Consider the following 22,709-nt stretch of genomic DNA (forward strand, 5'->3'; position numbering starts at 1 on the left):
TCCTTATAAGTGACGCTACAGAATCTAGTCTTTGCTTTGCACTCTAGACAAGGAATACAGAATTTCTTAATCTTTTTTTTTTTTTTTTTGAGACGGAGTCTTGCTCTGTCACCCAGGCTGGAGTGCAGTGGCCGGATCTCAGCTCACTGCAAGCTCCGCCTCCCGGGTTTATGCCATTCTCCTGCCTCAGCCTCCCCAGTAGCTGGGACTACAGGCGCCTGCCACCTCGCCCGGCTAAGTTTTTGTATTTTTAGTAGAGACGGGGTTTCACTGTGTTAGCCAGGATGGTCTCGATCTCCTGACCTCGTGATCCGCCCGTCTCGGCCTCCCAAAGTGCTGGGATTACAGGCTTGAGCCATCGCGCCCGGCCTAGAATTTCTTAATCTTATCAGAAACATATAAATTGTTTGGTGTTGCACAATATTTACTAATTTTCTCCACTCATCCACTGTAGAGTCTTAGCACAAAATGAGACACCTCTCTCCCGTATTGAACTTAAAACAGACTGAGCTTCTGCTCCATAACCATAAACAGTAATAGCAATACTAATTGAAAGATGAATATTACATAAGTAGGTGTAAAATTGATAATTCATTATTTTCAGTTTTACAATAAGTGTGAATTACACAGAATAAATCTTTCTCTCTCTCTCTCTCCTTTCTTTCTATTTCTGACAGTCTCGCTCTGTCATACAGGCCAAAGTGCCACGGGTGACCTCAGCTTACTGCAACCTCTGCTTCCTGGGTTCAAGTGACTCTTGTGCCTCAGCCTCCTGAGTAGCTGGGATTACAGGTGTACACCACCTTGCCTGGCTAATTTTTGTATTTTTCATAGAGATGAAATTTCACTATGTTGGCCAGAGTGGTCTTGCACTCTGGACCTCAGATGATCAACCTCCCTTGGTCTCTCAAGGTGCTGGGATTACAGGCATGAGCCACCACACCCAATGGAGTTTTCATTCATTTACTTTAATCATCATGGGTTAGAAATATAGCTTTTAAAAATGTAGTTGAATATACCCATACAGTTAGACTCTAAAAAGAGCATTTCCTCTATTAACGTTTATTACATAATATGGTGGAACTCAGACTTGCTATGTTGCCCAAGATGGAGTGCAGTGTCATGATCTCAGCTCATTGCAACCTCCGCCTCATGGGTTTAAGCGATTCTGGTGCCTCAGCCTCCCGAGTAGCTGGGATTACAGGTGTACACCACCACGCCCGGCTAAATTTTGTATTTTTACTAGAGACAGTGTTTTGCCATGTTGCCCAGGTCGAACTCCTGGCCACAAGTGATCCATCCACCTTGGCCTCCCAAAGTGCTGGGATTGCACGTGTGGGCTACCACACCAGCTTATTTTTTTCTTTTCTTTTCTTTTCTTTTTTTTTTTGTGAGACGGAGTTTTGCTCTTGCTGTCCAGGCTGGAGTGCAGTGGCACAATCTCAGCTCAGTGCAACTTCCACCTCCTGGGTTCAAGTGAATGTCCTGCCTCAGCCTCCTGAGTAGCTGGGATTATAGGCATGTGCCATCATGCCCGGCTAATTTTGTATTTTTAGTAGAGATGGGGTTACTCCATGTTATTCAAGCTGGTCTTGAACTCCTGACCTCATGTGATCCACCCATCTCAGCCCCCCAAAGTGGTGGGATTACAGGCGTGAGTCATTGTGCCCGGCAATTTTTTCTATCTTAATTTCTTCTGTATTAATCAGCTTGTGATAGACACATGGCTTCTGAAACAGAAAAGTGCAAGGGCTTTTTATGAGCAGAGAGTGGGAGACTACCAGTAACAAATGCTGTGGCGTAAATGATGAGTGAGAAGCGGAGAGGAGAGTCTCTACTGTCCTACCTACTAATTGTGCTTTGAGAATTTGGATTGAAAAAAGCCACCTTAATGGTAATTGCTTATCGTTTATTCTCCCCCAGCTGGCAGGAGATAAGGACAGATTATAGGGCACTTAGGGTGGATATGAAACATTAAAACTTCACTTGCTTGAAACCAGAGTGGCCACCAAGCTGCTCAAAATTACTGCCAATGATGTCTTGCTTCCTGGCATTCAGAAACTTTCTCCTTCTCCACCCCCGACTCTTCCTTCCCTCTCTATTCCAATCTCAATCACCTTAAGGAAGAGTTGAGTATCCTGAACAATTTGGGAGAAAAAAGAGATTCAAACTTTTGTAGCTCTTATGGTAAGAGGTGCCCCAATCACCTTCCGAGGAAAAATGCTTTGAGAAGTGTCTCAAACCACCAACACCTGTGGGACCAAGCACGTATGGGGCCCATAGGAAGAAGCCACTGAGCCTCAGGATCCTCCGGATGCTGGGGGGTACAAGGAGCAGCAGGCAGCATTATGCTTATATCAAGCACCCAAGGAGAAAACAAGGCCATGGAGCTGCCCCAGCCTCCCCTGACATGATTGTCTCCTATGGCCCTGGGTTTGTTTGGAGACCTTCAACGTAACTGTTATTCCTCCCTCTCCTTTGTAAGCTCAGAGTAAGGGTAGGTTTGCTACCAGTCTTTTAAGAAAGATTGTTGCCACTCTTGCTTACAGGGCAGAGAAAAGGCACCCAGAATGGTGGCCACCAGCACCCCACTCCCAAGCCAACACCACCTCCAGTGTACCCATGCACACGGTCTCCAGAAGGGGACCCCAGCCCCGGATCCAGCTGCATTGTCTCTGCCACTGTGGTGAACACTTGCAAGGAGGCAGGGACTCTGGCACCCTCTAGCACGCTGGCTCTTGAGGAGTCAGAGGAAAATGTTGGGGCCCATTACAAGTCCCCTAGAGTTGGAACACACAGTCCAGATGTTGGGAGCTGAGTGCTGGCCGCCTAAAATCTTCCAGAAATGAAGCCTGTCGGCTAAATCCACCTTATACCACAATGCACAATCATACCCTCAAGGTCATCAAATAGTTATGATAAAAGTAAAAAACAATAACAAAAACAAAAAACAACCCTCATCCAAAGGTCAGCAACCTCAAAGACTGAAGGTAGATAAGCCCAAAAAGATGAGAAAGAATCAGTGCAGGAATCCTGGAAACTCAAAAAGCTAGGGTGCCTTTTTTCCTCCAAACAACTGCATCACCTTTCCAGCAAGGTTTCTGTACCATGCAGAGCTGGAAGAAATAACAGAAATAGAACTCAGAATGTGGATAAGGACAAAGTTTATTAAGCTATGGGAGTATGTTGAAACCCATTCCAAGAAAGATAACAAATATGATAAATCAATGGGATTATGTAAAGAGGCCAAATCTATGATTCACTGGTGTCCCTGAAAGAGAGTGAAACCAATTTGGAAAATATATATATATATATATATATATATATATATATATATATATTTTTTTTTTCTTTTCATACGGAGTCTCGCTCTGCCGCCCAGGCTGGAGTGCAGTGGCCAGATCTCAGCTCACTGCAAGCTCCGCCTCCCGGGTTTAAGCCATTCTCCTGCCTCAGCCTCCCCAGTAGCTGGGACTACAGGCGCCCCCCCACCTCGCCTGGCTAGTTTTTTTTTTTTGTATTTTTTAGTAGAGACGGGGTTTCACCGTGTTAGCCAGGATGGTCTCAATCTCCTGACCTCGTGATCTGCCCGCCTTGGCCTCCCAAAGTGCTGGGATTACAGGCTTGAGCCACCACGCCCAGCCCTGGAAAATATATTTTTGCATATTATCCATAAGAACTTCCCCAATCTAGCTAGAGAGGCCAACATTCAAATTCAGGAAATGCAGAGAACCCCAGTAAGACATTCAAATTCAGGAAATGCAGAGAACCCCAGTAAGATATTTCACAAGAAGATCATACTCAAGTCACATAATCATCAGATTCTCCAAGGTCAATATGAAAGAAAAAATGTTAAAGGAAGCTAGAGAGAAAGGTCAGGTCACCTACAAAGGAAAGCCCATAATAGCAGACGTCTCAGCAGAAAGCCTACAAGCTAGAAGAGATTGAGGGCCAATATTCAACATTCTTAAAAAAAAGAAATTCCAACCCACAATTTCATATTTGGCCAAAGTAAGCTTCATAAGCAAAAGAGGAATAAGATCCTTTTCAGAGAAGTAAATGCTGAGGGAATTCATTACCATCAGACCTGCCATACAAGAGCTCCTGAAGAAAGCAAGCACTAAATATGGAAAGACCATTACCAGCCACTACAAAAACACACTAAAGGACACAGATCAGTTACACTATACCACTTAACATCATGATAACAGATCAAATCCACACATATCAATATGAACCTTAAATGTAAATGGGCAGCCAGATGCAGTGGCTCACGTCTGTAATCCCAGCACTTTGGGAGGCAGAGGTGGGTGGATCACGAGGTCAGGAGTTCCAGACCAGCCTGGGAAACATGGTGAAATCCCATCTCTATTAAAAATACAAAAATTAGCCGGGTGTGGTGGCACACACCTATAATCCTAGCTACTCAGGAGACTGAGGCAGGAGAATTGCTTCAGCCCCAGAGGCGGAGGCTGCAGTCAGCTAAGATTGTGCCATTGCACTCCAGCCTGGGCAGCAGAGCAAGACTCTGTCTCAGGAAAAAAAAAAAAAGTAAATGGGCTAAATGCCCCAGTTAAGAGACACAGACTGGCAAGCTGGATAAAGAACCAAAACCCACTGGTATGCTGTCTCCAAGAGGCCCATCTCACAAAGAGTGACACACATAGGCTTAAAATAAATAAATGGACAAAAATCTACCAAGCAAATGGAAAACAGAAAAAAAGCAGGGGGCTGGGTGCGGTGGCTCATGGCTGTAATCCCAGGACTTTTGGAGACTGAGGCAGGAGGATCACTTGAGGCCAGGAGTTCGAGACCAGCCTGGCCAACATGGTGAAATCCTGTCTCTACTAAAAATACAAAAAATTAGTTGGGCATGGTGGCTTGTGCCTGTAATCCCAGCTACTAAGGAAACTGATGCAGGAGAATTACTTGCACACCAGAGGCGGAGGCTGCAGTGAGCTGAGATTGCACCACTGCTCTCCAGCCTGGGCAACAGAGCAAGACTCCATCTCAAAAAAAAAAAAAAAAAAAAAAAAACAGGGGGGAGAAAGAAAATGAAAAAAAAAAAAAAAACAGGGGTTGCAATTCTAGTTTCTTTTTTTTTTTTTTTTGAGACGGAGTCTCGTGCTGTCACCCAGGCTGGAGTGCAGTGGCCGGATCTCAGCTCACTGCAAGCTCCGCCTCCCGGGTTCACGCCATTCTCCTGCCTCAGCCTCCCGAGTAACTGGGACTACAGGCGTCCGCCACCTCGCCTGGCTAGTTTTTTTTTGTATTTTTTTTTTTTAGTAGAGACAGGGTTTCACCATGTTAACCAGGATGGTCTCGATCTCCTGACCTCGTGATCCGCCCGTCTCAGCCTCCCAAAGTGCTGGGATTACAGGCTTGAGCCACCGCGCCCGGCCACTGCAATTCTAGTTTCTAACAAAACAGACTTTAAACCAACAAAGATTCTAAAAAAACAAGGAAGGGCATTACATAATAGTAAAGGGTTCAATTTGACAAGAAGAGCTAACTATCCTAAATATATATGTACACAACACAGGAGCACCCTGTATTCCTAAAGCAAGAACTTGCCCAAAATGCAAGTTCTTAGAGACTTTCAAAGAGACTTAGACTCCCACATAATAATAGTGGGAGACTTTAACACCCCACTGGCAATATCAGACAGATCATTGAGACAGAAAATTAACAAAAATATTCAGGACCTGAACTCAGCACTGGATCAAATGGACCTGACAGACATCTACGGAACTCTCTACTCAAAAACAATAGAATATACATTCTCCCCATTGTCACCTGGCACACACTCTTTTTTTTTTTTTTGACATGGAGTCTCACTATGTCCCCCAGGTTGGAGTGCAGTGTCACGATCTCGGCTCACTGCAACCTCTGCCTCCTGGGTACAAGCAATTCTCTGCCTCAGCCTCCAAAGTAGCTGGGATTACATGTGCCCAACATCACGCCCAGCTAATTTTTGTATTTTTAGTAGAGATGGGGTTTCACCATCTTGGCCAAGCTGCTCTTGAACTCCTGACCTCGTGATTCACCTGCCTCAGCCTCCCAAAGTGCTGGGATTACAGGCGTGAGCCACGGCACTGGGCCAGCACACACTCTTAAATAGATCACATAATTGAAAGTAAAACACTCCTTAGCAAATGCAAAAGAATTGAAATCCTAACAATCTCTTTGACCATAGCTCAATCAAGTTAGAAATAAAGACTAAGAAATTTGTTCAAAACCATATATTTACATAGAAATTGAATCACTTGCTCCAGAATGACTTTTACCTCTTTAATTGAAAATTCTTGTTTCCCATTTTGCTCTTTCTTCTTAAATTTCCTTGGTTATTCCCTCCAAGATGATGCTGGATAAGAGGAGACGAGAAGATCCTTAGTGTCATTTCTGACTTTAGTGTGACTTTCTGTAACATGTTCATTATATATTATTTTAAATTAACAATTACAAATTGTTTGATAATATTTTACAAATGATTCTCCTATGTATATTCAGACTCTAGCATTTTTTGTACCATTTATTACAGTAATTTTATTATTTTTATTTTTTTGAGACAGGGTCTCACTGTGTTATCCATGCTGGAGCACAGTGGCACCATTTTGGCTCAGTGCAAACTCCACCTCCTGGGCTGAAGCAAGCTTCCCAGTTCAGCCTCCCAAGTAGCTGGGCCCACAGGCATGTGCCACCATGCCCAGCTAATTTTTAACAATTTTTTGTAGAGATGGGGTTTTGTCATTTTGCTCAGGCTGGGCTTGAACTCCCAGGCTCAAGTGATCTGCCCACCTCATAAAACATGTCAATTTCTTCAATGGATATGGTTCTGTTTGGATTTTCTGTGTCAACTAATGTCAATGTTGGGAGAGTATATTTCCTAGAAAGCTGCCATTTTATTAGATAATTCTAAAACTTATCTGCAAAGGGAGAGAAACTAGAATAGCTGAAACATAAGAAAAATAAGAATAAAGTGGGTGAAATCATTGAACACGGTATCAAGATTTGAAAAATAGTAAACGTAGAGGCCAGGCGCGGTGGTTCACACCTGCAATCCCAGCACTTTGGGAGGCGGGCAGATCACGAGGTTAGGAGATTGAGACCACCCTGGCTAACAAGGTGAAACCCCGTCTCTACTAAAAATACAAAAAATTAGCCAGGCATGGTGGTGGGCACCTGTAGTCCCCGCTACTCGGGAGGCTGAGGCAGGAGAATGGTGTGAACCTGGGAGGCAGAGCTTGCAGTGAGCCGAGATCGCACCACTGCACTCCAGCCTGGGCAACAGAGTGAGATTTGGTCTCAAAAAAAACAAAAGAAAAGAAAAGAAAAGAAAAGAATAATAGTAAACATAATCAAGATTGTGGCCAGGTGTGCTGGCTCATGCCTGTAATCCCAGCACTTTTGAGAGGCTGAGGCAGGCAGAGCAACCTGAGCCCAGGATTTTGAGAGCAGCCTAGGCAACATAGAGAGACCTCATCTCTACAAAAAAATACAAAAATCAGCCAGGCATGGTAGCACATACCTTTGGTACCAGCTACTCAGGAGACTGAGATGAGAGGATCATGTGAACCTGGGAGAGGGACGTTGCAGTGAGCGAGTCAAGATTATGAACACTGCACTCCAGCCTGGGTGACAGAATGAAACTCTACATTCAAAAAAAAAAAAGACTGCATGGCATTGGTGGAGAGCAATATATATATATATCCATGGAACAGAACAGAGAATGCAGAAATATCTTCCTTTCAACTGATATTTGGTAAAGATACCAAAGCAGGCCAGGTGTGGTGGCTCACACCTACAATCCCAGCACTTTGGGAGGCCAACGCAGGCGGATCACGAGGTCAAGAAATTGAGACCATCCTGGTCAATGTGGTAAAACTCCGTCTCTACTAAAAATACAAAAATCAGCTGGGTATGGTGGCGTGCGCCTGTAGTCCCAGTTACTTGGGAGGCTGAGGCAGGAGAATCACTTGAACCCGGGAAAGGGAGGTTGTAGTGAGCCGAGATCATACCACTGTACTCCAGCCAGGTGGTGGAGTAAGACTCCGTCTCAAAAAATAATAATAATAAAAAAAGATACCAAAGCAATTGAAAGCAGGACTTTCAAATATGGTGCTGGACCAAATGAATATCCACGAATGAAAAACGATGAATCTGCACCTAAATTTTACATTCATTCAAAAAGGATCATATTGTTAAATGTAAAATAAAGAAACCATAAAATGTTAATCTATCAAGAATTAGAAAAACATACTGTAAATTAATTGGGAACAAGCACATCAAAGAGTTCATAGATATGACACCAAAAGCATGGGAAAAAATGATGAATGAAACTTCGTCAGGTTAAAACTTCTGGTCTGTGATACCAATGGAACAGAACAGAGAACCCAGAAATAAGGCCACACACCTGCAACTATCTGATCTTTGATGAAGCTGACAAAAACAAGCAATGGAGATAACACTCTATTTAATAAATGATGCTGGGATAACTGGCTAGCCACATGCAGAAGATTGAAGCTGGACCTCTTCCTTATACCACACAAAAAAATTAAGTCAAGATGAATTTAAGACTTAAATGAGAAACCTCAAACTATAAAACACGTGGAAGACAGTCTGGGCAATACCATTCTGGACATACAAATGGACAAAGATTTCATGACGAAGACACCAGAAGCAATTGCAACAAAAGCGAAAATTGACAAATGGGATCTAATTACACCAAAGAGCTTCCACATAGCAAAATAAACTATCCGCAGTGAATAGAAAACCGTACAGAATGTGAGAAATTTTTGTGCAAACTATGCACCTGACAAGAGTCTAATATCCAGCATCTATACGGAACTTACACAAATTTACAAGAATAAAACAAGCCCATTAAAAAGTTGGCAAAAGACATGAACTGACACTTTTCAAAAGAAGACATAAGGCCCCGTCCAACGGCTGATAACTGTAATCCCAGCACTTCAGGAGGCCGAGAAGGGTGGATCACCTGAGGTCAGGAGTTCAAGACCAGCTTGGCCAACATAGTGACACCCGGTCTATACTAAAAATACAAAAATTAGCTAGGCGTGGTGGCTCATGCCTGTAATCCCAGCCACTCAAGAGGCTGAGGCAGGAGAATGGCTTGAACCTGAGAGGTGGTGGTTGCGGTGAGCCAAGATCATGCTACTGTACCACCAGCCTGGGCAACAGAGTGAGACTATGTCTCCAAAAAAAAGAAAAAAGAAAGAAAGAAAAAAGAAACAACCCAGAGCACAGGAAAAGGGAAGAGGCCTGTGTGACCGGAACAGAGGGAGTGAGGCGTTCACTAGCAAGAGATAAGGTCACAGAAGTCCTGGGGGAGCAGATCAAGTAGGGATAAGGTCTTCAAACAACTCTGTCCCACAAAATAACTTGCAAATGACTTATTTCCTTGCCTATATTAAGTAAAAATTTAATTTTTTTCTTTCTCGTATAAATTGACACACAAATCATGTCCTATTTTCTATAATCCTCATAAATGTTGACATGTTCAGCTAAGTCCCAGGAAATCCAGGGTTGCCCTCATCTGAGATGTGCAGGACTGCAGAGGAATGCATTTGGGGAGTTCGGGAAGTCACTTTTGGACATATGACAGTAGAGATGCCTGCTAGACCCCCCGAGGAGAGTTGAGGAGACAACTAGACACAGGATTGTTGAACTCAGGGGAGAGGTTTGCAGGAGCCATGGAGCCATGTAGGTGGGGTTGAAAGCCATGAGATGAGATGATAAGGAAGGGCAGTGGGTGTGGACAGAGACCAGAAGTCATCCAAGGACTAAACTTTGGGTCACTCCACATTCAGAGAAAGAAGTTCGAAACACAGTAGAAGAGGAAAAGGTGAAGTGATCAGGGAGGCAAGAAGAAAACTGAAAGGAGTCGATTTTTTAAGGTTGATGGGATGTCTTCAAAGTCAAGAAAATAGAAGGGAAAGTGATCAACTGTATCACATACTACCAATAGGAAGAAAAAGATGAGGACAGGAAGTTAAACATTGCATTTAAAAATGGGGAGGTGTGCCGGGAGCAGTGGCTCATGCCTATAACCCCAGCTCTCAGGGAGGCAGAGACGAGAGGATAGCTGGAGCCCGGGAGTTCAAAACCTGCCTGGGCAATATAGCGAGATCCCATTCTCCACAAAAAGGAAAAAAAAAGACAAAAAAAAAAAGTGTAAAAATGGGGAGGTTGGCTGGGCTCAGTGGCTCACACCTGTAATCCCAGCACTTTGGGAGGCCAAGACAGGCAAATCACCTTCAGTCAGGAGTTCAAGACCAGCCTGACCAACATGGTGAAACCCCATCTCTACTAAAAATACAAAAATTAGCTGGGTGTGGTGGTGCATGCCTGTAATCCCAGCTACTCAGAAGGCTGACACTGGACAACTGCTTGAATCCGGGAAGCAGAGGTTGCAGTGAGCAGAGATCATGCCACTGCACTCCAGCCTGGGCAACAGAGTGAGACTCCACCTCAAAAATAAAAAAAAAGAAAAAGAAAAAAGAAAGAAAGAAATGGGAAGTCACTGATGACTGAAAAAGAAGGGGTCAGTTGAATGCTGGAAGTAAATGTTTGATTCAAGCAAGAATTCAAGGGTTCAAGCAAAAGTTGGAGGCCAGACTTGAAGAGAAAATAAAAGCAAGCTTTCAGAGTATGACATTCTTTTTTTTTTTCCTTTCTTTCTCTCTCTTTTTTTTTTTTTTGAGATGGAGTTTCATTCTTGTTGCCCAGGCTGGAGTGCAATGGTGCAAGCTCAGCTCACTGCAACCTCCACCTCCAAGGTTCAAGTAATTCTCCTGCCTCAGCCTCCCAAGTAGCTGGGATTACAGGCATGTGCCACCACGCCTGGCAAATTTTTGTATTTTTAGTAGACACAGGGTTTCACCATGTTGGCCGATCTGGTTTCGAACTCCTGATCTCAGGTGACCCACCCACCTCAGCCTCCCAAAGTGTTGGGATTACAGTCGTAAGCCACCGCGCCTGGCCAGGAGTATGACATTCTTAAAGGGGCTTAGAAGACGGGAATTACCATAGAGGGAAATGTAGTTACCACTATTTTTTGTTTTAAAGATGGTGAAGGGGGCCTGCCCCTCCACATCTGTGGGTATTTCTCGCAAGGTGGAGATGAGAGACTGAGAAAAGAAATAATACACAGAGACAAAGTATAGAGGAAGAAAAGTGGGCCCAGGGGACTGGTGCTCAGCATACGGAGGACCCGCGCCAGCACTGGTCTCTGAGTTCCCTCAGTATTTATTGATCACTATCTTTACCATCTCGGTGAGGGGGATGTGGCAGGACTATAGGGTAATGGTAGGGAAAGGGTCAGCAGGAAAACATGTGAGCAAAGGACTCTGGGTCATAAATAAGTTTAAGGAAAGGTGCTGTGCCTTGATGTGCACCTGGGCCAGACTTATGTTTGACTTTACACGAACATCTCGGTGCAGTAAAGAGCAGTATTGCCGCCAGCATGTCTCACCTCCAGCCAAAAGGCGGTTTTACTATTTTCTCAGTAAATAGAATGTACGATCCAGTTTTACACTGAGACATTCCATTCCCAGGGAGGAGCAGGAGACAGATGCCTTCCTCTTATCTCAACTGCAAAGAGGCCTTCCTCTTTCACTAATCCTCCTCAGCACAGACCCTTTATGGGTGTCAGGCTCGGGGACGGTCAGGTCTTTCCCTTCCCACGAGGACATATCTCAGGCTGTCTCAGTGTGGGAAGACCTTGGACAATGCCCAGGCTTTCTTGGGCAGAGGTCCCTGCAGCCTTCCACAGTGCACTATGTCCCTGGGTACTCGAGACTGGAGAATGGCGATGACTTTTACCAAGCATACTGCCTGCAAACACATTTTTAACAAAGCACAACCTGCACAACCCTAAATCCATTAAACCTTGAGTCAATACAGCACATGTTTCTGCAAACACAGGGTTGGGGCTAGGGTTACAGATTAACAGCACCTCAAGGCAGAAGAATTTTTCTTAGTACAGATCAAAATGGAGTTTCTTATGTCTTTCTTTTTCTACATAGACACAGTAACAGTCTGATCTCTCTTTCTTTCCCCCACAAGATGGGAGAGTAGAAGGGAAAAAAATGCTTTATTCTGTGTGTGTGCATGTGTGTTTATGTGTTTTTTAAAGGAGAAGACCACCATCTGGGTATACTGATGAAAATAATTCCCTTGAGCCCAGTACGGTGGCTCATGCCTGTAATCCCAGCACTTTGGGAGGCCCAGGTGGGTGGATCACAAGGTCGGGAGTTCGAGACCAGCCTGATCAACATGGTGAAACTCCGTCTCTACTAAAAATACAAAAATTAGCCGGGCGTGGTAGCGGGAACCTGTAATCCCAGCTACTCAGGAGGCTGAGGCAGGAGAATTGCTTGAACCCAGGAGGCGGAGGTTGCAGTGAGCCAAGATCGTGCCATTGCACTCCAGCCTGGGAGACAGAGTAAGACTGTGTCTCAAACAAACAAAAAAGAAAATAATTTCCCTTGAAGTAAAAACTGATGACATCATGGAGGAAGGATGCCACACTGTCCTGAGACTGCAAGTGGGGCTGACCCATGGTGCACAATCCCAGGGACAGCCACAGCCATGGGCAGGGACAGACCATTCCCAGTCACTGCTGAGTAGAGATGACAGGCCCTGAGGCAGGTGGGTGGGCCCATTGGAGACCACTTTGTTTAGTCTTTTTCTTTTTTTTTTGAGACGGAGTTTCACTCTTGTTGCCCAGACTGGAGTGCAGTGGTAGGATCTCAGTTCACTGTAACCTCTGACTCCGGGGTTCAAGAGATTCTCCTGCCTCAGCCTCCAGAGTAGCTAGGATTACAGACATGTGCCAACACACCCAGTTAATTTTGTATTTTTAGTAGAGATGGGGGTTTCACCATGTTGGTCAGGCTGGTCTCAAACTCCTGACCTCAGGTGATCTGCCTGCCTCAGCCCCCCAAAGTGCTGGGATTATAGGCGTGAGCCACTGCACCTGGCCCCTTTAGTCTTTAGACAAAAAAAAAACAAAACTGTTTTTCCTGCTCTCACAACACAGAATACTTCACCTCTAATCACCAAAACGTGTGTGTGGTTTTTCTGCACAATGACCTGCTCCAGGTGCCCCTCTGCCTGGCTGCCCACCATCTGGCAAGTGAGGATTGCCTCTGGCCGGCTGCCGCCCCATCTGGGAAGCGAGGAGCGCCTCTGCCCCACCGTCTGGGAAGTGAGGAGCGCCTCTGCCTGGCCACTCCCTCTGGGAAGTGAGGAGCGCCTCTTACCGGCTGCCCAGTGTCTGGGAAGTAAGGAGCGCTCTGCCCCGCAGCTGCCTCGTCTGGGAAGTGAGGAGCGCCTCTTACCGGCTGCCCAGTGTCTGGGAAGTAAGGAGCGCTCTGCCCCGCAGCTGCCTCGTCTGGGAAGTGAGGAGCGCCTCTGCCTGGCTGCCCCCTCTGGGAAGCGAGGAGCGCCTCTGCCCCACCGTCTGGGAAGTGAGGAGCGCCTCTGCCCCACCGTCTGGGAAGTGAGGAGCGCCTCTGCCCCACCGTCTGGGAAGTGAGGAGCGTCTCTGCCCCACCGTCTGGGAAGTGAGGAGCGTCTCTGCCCCACCGTCTGGGAAGTGAGGAGCGTCTCTTACCGGCCACCGCATCTGGGAAGTGAGGAGCGCCTCTGCCCGGCTGCCCAGTGTCTGGGAAGTGAGGAACGCCTCTTACCAGCCACCGCATCTGGGAAGTGAGGAGTGCTTCTGCCTGGCCGCCCCACCGTCTGGGAAGTAAGGAGCGCCTCTGCCCCGCAGCTGCCTCGTCTGGGAAGTGAGGAGCGTCTCTGCCCGGCCACTGTGCAACCTTCCAAGTGTGAAGTGACGGCCTTGTATGTGATCTTTTCTGTCTTCCCCAAGTTTGCATTTTCGACATTAAAGTTTACTTTTTAGTTAAAAGTTAAAAAAAAAAAAAAGAAGGTCCCTCACTTCCAGTGCTGTATGCAAATAGCAGCTGTCACTTATATTTCTGAGTGACCTAATAAATACTGTGGTTCTCATAACCACTGCTCCAGTTTAATTAAGTTGGTAGCATAGCTCCTCCTTACGGCTGTTTATCTGTATCCTTTGTAACATCTTTTTTTTTTTTTTTTTTTCAGACGGAGTCTTGCTCTTGTCGCCCAGACTGGAGTGCAGTGGAGTGATCTCTGCTCACTGCAACTTCCACCTCCCGGGTTTAAGTGATTCTCCTGCCTCAGCCTCCTGAGTAGCTGGGATTACAGGCACCCGCCACCACGCCCAATATTTTTTGTACTTTTAATAGAGAGAGGGTTTCGCCATATTGGCCAGGCTGGTCTCGAACTCCCGACCTCAGGTCATCTGCCTGCCTCAGCCTCCCAAAGTGCTGGGATTAGAGGTGTGAGCCACCGCACCCAGCCTGTAGTATCTTTTATAACAAATGAGCAAACCTAAGTATAGAGTTTTCCTCAGTTCTGTGAGCAGCTCTGGCAAATTAATAGAACCCAGGAGGGGGTCAAGGGATGCCTAATTTATAGTTGGTTAGTCAGAAGTTCATGTCACAAACAGACTGCAAGTGACACCCATAGTGTGCCAGAGCCCTTGTGGAACTGAGCCCTCAAACGGTGAGATCTAATGCTACCTCCAGGTACACAGTGTCACAGCTGAGTCACATTATAGGACACCCACGTAATGTATGACAGAGAATGGGTTGCTGGTGGGAGAAATCGCCACACATTTAGATGATCGGCAGGGAAGTAATCTGTGTTGAGTCTTCACTTACATTGAGTGTGACAGGAGAGAGACGGGAAAAATGCTGTTGTTTTTCCCCTTAGTTTATAGACTCACCCATACCCTACCCTATCCCAGGAAAAGAGGGTGACCAAAACCTAAATTCATGAAGTCACTGCCCTTAGAATGAATAGGGATTTCAAAAGAAGCTATAGCCTGATACCAAGATGTGAAAAATGCACATCTTACAGATAGGAGTTTTTGCAATTCTCACCCATTTCCACACATTTTTAAAACATATTTAGCCAGGCGCGGTGGCTCACGTCTGTAATCCCAGCACTTTGGGAGGCCGAGGTGGGTGGATCACAAGGTCAGGAGATCCAGACCATCCTGGCTAACACAGTGAAACCCCGTCTCTACTAAAAATACAAAAAATTAGCCGGGCGAGGTGGCGGGCGCCTGTGGTCCCAGCTACTTGGGAGGCTGAGGCAGGAGAATGGCGTGAACCCAGGAGGCGGAGCTTGCAGTGAGCTGAGATCCCGCCACAGCACTCCAGCCTGGGTGAGAGCGAAACTCCGTCTCAAAAAAAAAAAAAAAAAAAATTTAAATTTGCTATACTATAAACACAGAAATCAATATGTCACAATTTAATCAACACATCCAATCAACTCCCCCCTTTGCTCATTATTCTGTTTCCCTCACTTATTCCTGACACATCTCTCATTCTCACCTTCTTTCTGTAACTCTTGGGCACTTCTCTGTTTCCCCGGGTTTCTGCTCCTCATGTTGTACCCCTCTCCTCTTCTGCTGTTTCTACCCTTCTTCCCTCTACTCCATCTCTTCCACCTTCTGGAACTTGTTTCACCTCTTTCTCGCCAGTTACGTGATTGTCCTCAATCTCCACACCTTTCTGCCTGTCTTCCTCCATCTCTCCTTCCCCTGTTAAATTCTCTTCCCTGTTTACACCCCCTTGTCCTCAGTCTCTAGCACCCTCAGATCCCTAGGCTTACACTGAGGTCTGTGACCCATTCTGAATTAATTTATGTACAAAATGTGAGGCCTTTGGATTTTTTTTTATTTTCTGCATTTGGATTTCCAGTTGTTCCTGCACCAAAACTCACTCAAAGAGACAATCTGAACAGGCCTCTATACTTTCAATGAATTTGAATCAATAATCCCAAAGAACCTTGTGTGGTTCTCTCTCTGCTGCCCTCTGTGTCATCACTGCCACTTCTTGCTGTCCCAGCACCTCGCTGTCTGCCCTGGCTCGAAATCATTCCACCTCTTCCCGACTCTATCTCTCCCTATCTTGCTGTCCTTCATCTCTTTGACATAGACCTTTTCTCTACATTTCTTCCTTTATTTTCTCTTTTTTTTTTTTTTTTGGAGATGGAGTTTTGCTCTTGTTGCCCAGGCTGGAGTGCAATGGGCGATCTCGGCTCACTGCAACCTCCGCCTCCCAATTCAAGCGATTCTCCTGCCTCAGCCTCCGAGTAGCTGGGATTACAGGAATGCGCCACCACCCCGGCTAATTTTTGTATTTTTAGCAGAGACGGGGTTTCTCCATGTTGGTCAGGCTGGTCTTGAACTAGGCCTCCCAAAGCGCTGGGATTACAGGCGTGAGCCACGGCGCCCGGCCTTTTTTTTGTTTTGTTTAGACAAAGTCCCGCTTTGTCGCCCAGGCTACAGTGTAGTGGTGCAATCTCGGCTCACTGCAACCTCCACCTCCTGAGTTCAGCCTTCTCCTGCCTCAGCCTCCTGAGTAGCTGGGACTACAGGCCCATGCCACCAGGCCCAGCTAGTTTTTGTTTTTGTTTTTTGAGATGGAGTCTCACTCTGTTGCCAGGCTGGAGTGCAGTAGCGCGATCTCGGCTCACTGCAACCTCGGCTTCCCAGGTTCAAGCGATTCGCTGTCTGAGCCTCCTGAGTAGCTGGGACTACAGGAGTGTGCCATCACGCCCAGCTAATTTTGTATCTTTTTTTTTTTTTTTTTTTGAGACGGAGTCTCGCTCTGTCGCCCAGGCTGGAGTGCAGTGGCGCGATCTCGGCTCACTGCAAGCTCCGCCTCCCGGGTTCACGCCATTCTCCTGCCTCAGCCTCCCGAGTAGCTGGGACTACAGGCGCCCACAACCGCGCCCGGCTAATTTTTTGTATTTTTAGTAGAGACGGGGTTTCACCGTGGTCTCGATCTCCTGACCTTGTGATCCGCCCGCCTCGGCCTCCCAAAGTGCTGGGATTACAGGCGTGAGCCACCGCGCCCGGCTAATTTTGTATCTTTAGTGGACTATTTTTAGTAGAGAGAGGGTTTCTGTCTGACCATGTTGTCCAGGCTGGTCTCGAACTCCTGACCTAGTGATCAGCTCGCCTCAGCCTCCCAACGTATTGCGATTACAGGCATGAGTCACCGCGCCCAGCAATTTTTGTATTTTTAATAGCGACAGGTTTCGCCCTGTAGACCAGGTTGGTCTTGAACTCCTGACCTCAAGCGATCCACCCACCTTGGCCTCCCAAAATGCTGTGATTATAGGTGTGAGCCACCGGGCCCTACCGCCTTATTTAATCTTAATATAGACAGAGGAAAACTCACTCGTGGAGGAGCAACTCCCATTCCGGTGAACTGCTTCCGGGTCTGCAGGAAACTGCGCGCACACGGTGGAAACCAGGGATGGGCAGGTCCACCCAGCGAGATACAGAGTGTGAAGAGTGGAAGGGAGGGGGCGGGGGCAGAGCGGAGAGGCGGGACCTGTGCTTTCCTCTTCTGGCTCGTCTCTATTTTACTGGTTTAGGGGGAGACATTTACCAGTGAGGATGAAGCAACTCGGCAGGATCTCCCTGGGACAGAGCAAACTGTTGGTGATGGATCCAGGAAAATTCCTGCTATCGAAATTAAGCTCAGCAATTTAATTTAAAAGCCCTAGAATTCTCTGTGACAGGAATGTAAACTGGAATGTGAAAGGGAAACTGCGTGGGTGATGGTGTAATTCCATGCTGATGCCCCACACAACAAAATAGAAATCGTTTCATTTTCTAGTCTCCATTCACTCCAGAAAGAGTCAACCCTGTACTCGTTTCCGGAGACTTTCACAGGGACAATACCTGGGGTGCAAGGCGTGGGAAGCTAGGTCTGTCATCCAGATTCATCTCGCCTCTGCCCAAAAGAGCCAGTGCATTGAAAATAGCGGGGTTTTGCAGCAAAGAAAGAGTTTAATAATCCCAGTGTTAACCAGGTCAAACAAGTGGGAGACGGGGAAGTTAATTCTCAAATCCGTTTCCCAAAAACCTGGAGACTAGGGTTTTTGAGGATAATATGGGGAAGTAATTGGTGCGGCTGATTGGTTGGAGAGGAAATCTTAGGAGTGTGCAAAACAGTCTTCCTGGGCTGAGTCAGTTTCTGGTTAGGGATCACAGAATTTGTTGGTGCCAATTCTTGGGGGCCAGTGAAGAGGAGGTCCAGGTGGCCTGAGCTGCTCTGCCCAATTGTAAATGTCTGAAAAATACTTCAAAGATCAATCTTAAATTTTGACAATAATGATGTCTATAGGAGCAAATGGGGAAATTACAAATCATCTGATCTCCAGGATGATTGGTTATTGTTTATGCCTACATTTTAGCAGAATTCAGGTACCTTCCATAATTCTAACCTCGTTGCCTTTTTTTTTTTTTTTTGAGGTAGAGTTTCCCTCTTGTGATCCAGGCTGGAGTGCACTGGCACAATCTCGGCTCACTGCAACCTCTGCCTCCTGGGTTCAAGGGATTCTCCTGCCTTAGCCTCCCAAGTAGCTGGGATTACAGGCCCGGTTAAATTTGTATTTTTAGTAGACAGGGTTTCTCCATGTTGGCCAGGCTGGTCACAAACTCCCAACCTCAGGTGATTGGCCTGCCTCCGCCTCCCAAAGTGCTGGGATTACAGGCGTGAGTCACAGTGCCCTGCTCTTTTTTTTTTTTTTTTTTTTTTTTTTCTGAGACGGAGTTTGCCTCATTTGCCCAGGCTGGAGTACACTGTCGTGATCTCGGATCACTGCAACCTCTGCCTCCCAGGTTCAAGTGATTCTCCTGCCTCAGCCTCATGAGTAGCTGGGATTACAGGCACCCGCCACCATGCCCAGCTAATTTTTTGTATTTTTAGTAGAGACAAGGTTTCACCATGTTAGCCAGGCTGGTCTCAAACTCCTGACCTCAAATGATCCTCCCACCTCAGCCTCCCAAAACACTAGAACTATAGGCATGAGCCACCACGCCTGACCCTTGTGCCTTTCATTAGTCTTACAAAGTTGGTTTCAGTCACCCAAGAAGGTCACTGTGGGGAGGGTCAGCTATCATCCTTGCTTGAAAGTCATAACTATAAACTAAATTCCTCTCATATGTAGCTGGACCAATGTCCAGGAATGAAGAAACACAGCTTGAGTGGTTAGATGCAACAATTACGTTAGATTTCTCTAATGATTTTGCAAAGGCGGTTTCAGGTTCAATGATAAGTTAGATCACCAATTTATACTCTAAATAACAAGCAATAACTTTTGAAAAGTAGATGTTACATAGCTTTTCCTTACACGTTATTTATTTATTATTATCTTTTTTGAGATGGAATCTCACTCTGTTACCCAGGCTGGAGTGCAATGGTATGATCTCAGCTCACCACAACCTCTGCAATCTATTCTCCTGCCTCAGCCCCCCGAGTAGCTGGGGCTACAGGTGCGCACCCCCACACCCAGCTAATTTTTGTGTTTTTAGTAGAGACAGGGTTTCTCCATGTTGGTCAGGTTGGTCTCGTACTGCTGACATCATGATCCACCCACCTTGGCCTCCCAAAGTGCTGGGATTACAGGCGTGAGCCACCGCGCCCAGCCTATTTATTTGAAACAGCGTCTGGGACGGGCAAGGTGGCTCACACCTATAATGCCAACACTTTTGGGAGGCCAAGGTGGGCGGATCACCCGAGGTCAGGAGTTCGAGATCAGCCTGGCCAACTTGGTGAAACCCTGTCTCTACTAAAAATACAAAAATTAGCTGGGTGTGGTGGCGGGTGCCTGTAAGCTCAGCTACTCAGGAGGCTGAGGCAGGAGAATCACTTGAACCTGGGAGGTAGAGGATGCAGTGAGCCCAGATGGTGCCTATGAACTCTAGCTCGGGCAACAAGAGCAAAACTCCGTCTCAGAAAGAAAAAAAAAAAAAAAAGGCCGGGCGCGGTGGCTCACGCCTGTAATCCCAGCACTTTGGGAGGCCGAGGCGGGTGGATCACGAGGTCAGGAGATCGAGACCATCCTGGCTAACACAGTGAAACCTCATCTCTACTAAATATACAAAAAAAAAAAGAAAGAAAAAAAGGAAATTAATTTTGCAATATTTCTAAAAATATATGGCAGACAGGTTATTTTCTTTCATATGAACGCTGAAGAAAACACAACTCAATTATCGAATTTTAAATAGCCTCATTTCTACTGGCAATAATTCTATGACAATCCCCAACTTAGCATTTAATAGGAAGTATGTTTTTCTCACACATCATTATAATTTGGTATTGTGAAATATTGCTAAGTAGCTACATTCCCAAAAATGAACTTTGAATCTGAACCTCTATGATCTCATGCAAAAATATGATTAATTGTGAAGCTTCTTTTGAACCTCAGAACAGTAAATAAGAAGCTGATTATAACTGAAAATCACAATTTCATTTGGTATATTGGAAATTTTCTTGCTTCCAAAAATATCCAGGAAGCAACATGGTCATGCTGATTCACAAAAAATTTAAAAGAATATTTCCTGAATCACAGAAAGATTTTGACATATCTTCTGTAACATCATTGTATGAGAAATGCAAATTAATAAGGTTTTTTTTTTTTGAGACAGAGTCTCACTGTTGTCCAGGCTTCAGTGCAGTGGCATGATCTTGGCTCACTGCAACCTCCACCTCCCCAGTTCAAGCAATTCTCCCTGCCTCAGCCTCCCAAGTAGCTGGGATTACAGATGCCTGCCACCATGCCCGACTAATTTTTTTATTTTTTATTCTTAGTAAAGATGGGTTTTTGCCATGTTGGCCAGGCTTGTCTCAAACTCCTGACCTCAGGTGATCCACCTGCCTCAGCCTCCCTAAGTGCTGAGATTACAGGCACGAGCCACCACGCCTGGCCTAGAATTTTTTCAAAAAAGTTTAAGTAGAAACTACTTTTTGTTTTGTTTTGTTTGAGACAGGGTCTCACTCTCTTTCAGGCTCCAAGGCAGTGGCAAGATCTCAGCTCACTGTAGGCTAACCTCACAGGTTCCATTGATCCTCCCAACAGAGCCTCCTGAGAGCTGGGACTACAGACACATGCCATGGCATCCAGCTACGTTTTTGTATTCTTGGTAGAGATGTGGTTTCACCATGTTACCCAGGCTGGTCTTAAACTCTGAGTTTTGGCAAACCGCCACCCTCAGCCTCCCACTGCACTGAGATTACAGCTGTGAGATATTGTGCCTGGCATTCACAAGAAATTTAAAGGATATTTTCTTAATCACAGAAAGATTTTGACATATACTTCCGAAAATCAAGAGTATCAGAGACAGGTCTCAATCAAGGTCGAAAGTGTATGTTGCCAAGGCCTAGGACACACCCATGACACAGACTTCTGACAACATATGCCCAAGGTGGTTTGGGTACAGTTTGGTTTTATACATTTTAGGGAGACATAAGACATCAATCAATATATGTAAGATGTACATTGGTTCACCCAGAAAGGTGGGACAACTTGAAACAGGGAGGGGACTTCCAGGTCATAGATAAAAGACAAATGGTTGCACTGAGATTCTGATTAGCCTTTCAATGGACATGTGATTTACAGGAATAGTCACTTACGCTTTAGTCTGACTTAGTGAAACAACAGGACAAAGAAAGCAATCAGATATGTATTTGTCTCATGTGAGCAGACGTTTGACTGTGCGTTCCCTCTGTCCTTTGTCCACAAGGAATTTCCTTGTGGGGAGATAGTGAGGGAGGTATGTAGCTTCTTATCTTTGTAGCTATATTTTATTTTATTTATTTAATTTATTTGTTTGAGACACAGTTTCACTCTGATGCCCAGGCTGGAGTGCAATGGCGTGATCTCTGCTCATTGAAGCCTCCGCCTCCCAGGTTCAAGCAATTCTGCCTCAGCCTCCCGAGTAGCTGGGAATACAGGCACACACCACCTGGCCCCGCTACTTTTTTGTATCTTTAGTAGAGATGGGGTTTCACCATGTTGGTCAGGCTGGTCTCAAACTCCTGACATCAGGTGATCTGCCTGCCTCGGCCTCCCAAAGTGCTGGGATTACAGGTGTGAGCCACTGTGACCAGCCTCTTTTTCATTTTAAAATCTTTTGGAGAAAGCATTCTAGAAGAAAATGAGTCTCTGGTCTCTGTTTTTTTTTTTTTTGTTCTTGTTTTTGTTTTTTAATCTCTTGTGGCCAGGGTGATTCATTCCTAGATGGGTAGGTCCCAAGTTATTAGGAAAGCTCATTTTTAGCAGGTTGTAAAGTCTCACATTCTACAAGGAGAAAACAGGGGAAGGAAGGTAAAAAAACAACAAACAAAAAACAATTCTGGAAAATTGATATAGGTGATATTACTCTGAAGTCCATACATCAATAGGCAGGTATGAAAGTCGCTATATATGTAAACCGGTGGTTGTTATTTTCTGCTAAAGTTTCAGTTGTCTAGTTTCAGTCTGCAGGGACTTAAGAAAGCACAGCTTAGCTTTCAGTGATTTCTAATCAAGAAAAGTGGGAGAAGAAAAGAAAGAAGAAAATTGGAAACATTATTTTGCAGACTTGTAGCTGGAAAAATATTATTAATAGAGTTTAGTCCAGGCGAGGTGCAGTGGCTCACGCCTGTAATCCCAGCACTTTGGGAGGCCAAGGTGGGCAGATCACCTGAGGTCGGGAGTTCAAGACCAGCCTGACCAACATGGAGAAACCCCATCTCTACTAAAAATACAAAATTAGTGGGCGTGGTGGTGCACGCCTGTAATCC

At 45.7% G+C, this 22,709-nt stretch overlaps 1 protein-coding gene and 1 long non-coding RNA gene across 4 annotated transcripts in view; both read right to left on the bottom strand.

Annotated features, from left to right (window-relative positions):
* Positions 1-22,709, bottom strand: part of LOC139360182 (uncharacterized) — a 108,917-nt gene that overhangs the window by 53,216 nt on the left and 32,992 nt on the right. For all 3 annotated transcript variants that reach the window (XR_011617388.1, XR_011617389.1, XR_011617387.1), the window contains one exon: positions 6,288-6,364. This is a non-coding gene — a long non-coding RNA (uncharacterized lncRNA). The remainder of the gene's footprint in view (positions 1-6,287; positions 6,365-22,709) is intronic.
* On the bottom strand, positions 11,914-14,118 carry LOC139360499 (uncharacterized). The gene is made up of 3 exons (XM_071087880.1): positions 13,355-14,118; positions 13,147-13,278; positions 11,914-11,951 (listed from the first exon to the last, which is right to left on the bottom strand). The coding sequence occupies exons 1-3, from the start codon at positions 13,911-13,913 to the stop codon at positions 11,914-11,916; spliced, it is 729 nt and encodes a 242-aa protein (XP_070943981.1). The 5' UTR covers positions 13,914-14,118.

The sequence above is a fragment of the Macaca nemestrina genome, chromosome 20 (assembly GCF_043159975.1).
Source record: "Macaca nemestrina isolate mMacNem1 chromosome 20, mMacNem.hap1, whole genome shotgun sequence".
Lineage (NCBI taxonomy): Eukaryota > Metazoa > Chordata > Mammalia > Primates > Cercopithecidae > Macaca > Macaca nemestrina.

Excerpts from the sequence above, each read along its gene's own strand:
- LOC139360499 (XM_071087880.1), bottom strand. The coding sequence starts at position 13,913 with ATGTCGAAAATGCAAACTTGGGGAAGACAGAAAAGATCACATACAAGG. Across the intron at positions 13,279-13,354 it reads CACTGGGCAGCCGGTAAGAG|AGGCGCTCCTCACTTCCCAG; the intron begins GCGCTCCTCACT and ends GCAGCCGGTAAG. Across the intron at positions 11,952-13,146 it reads CAATCCTCACTTGCCAGATG|CCCCAACCCTGTGTTTGCAG; the intron begins GTGGGCAGCCAG and ends CTGTAACCCTAG.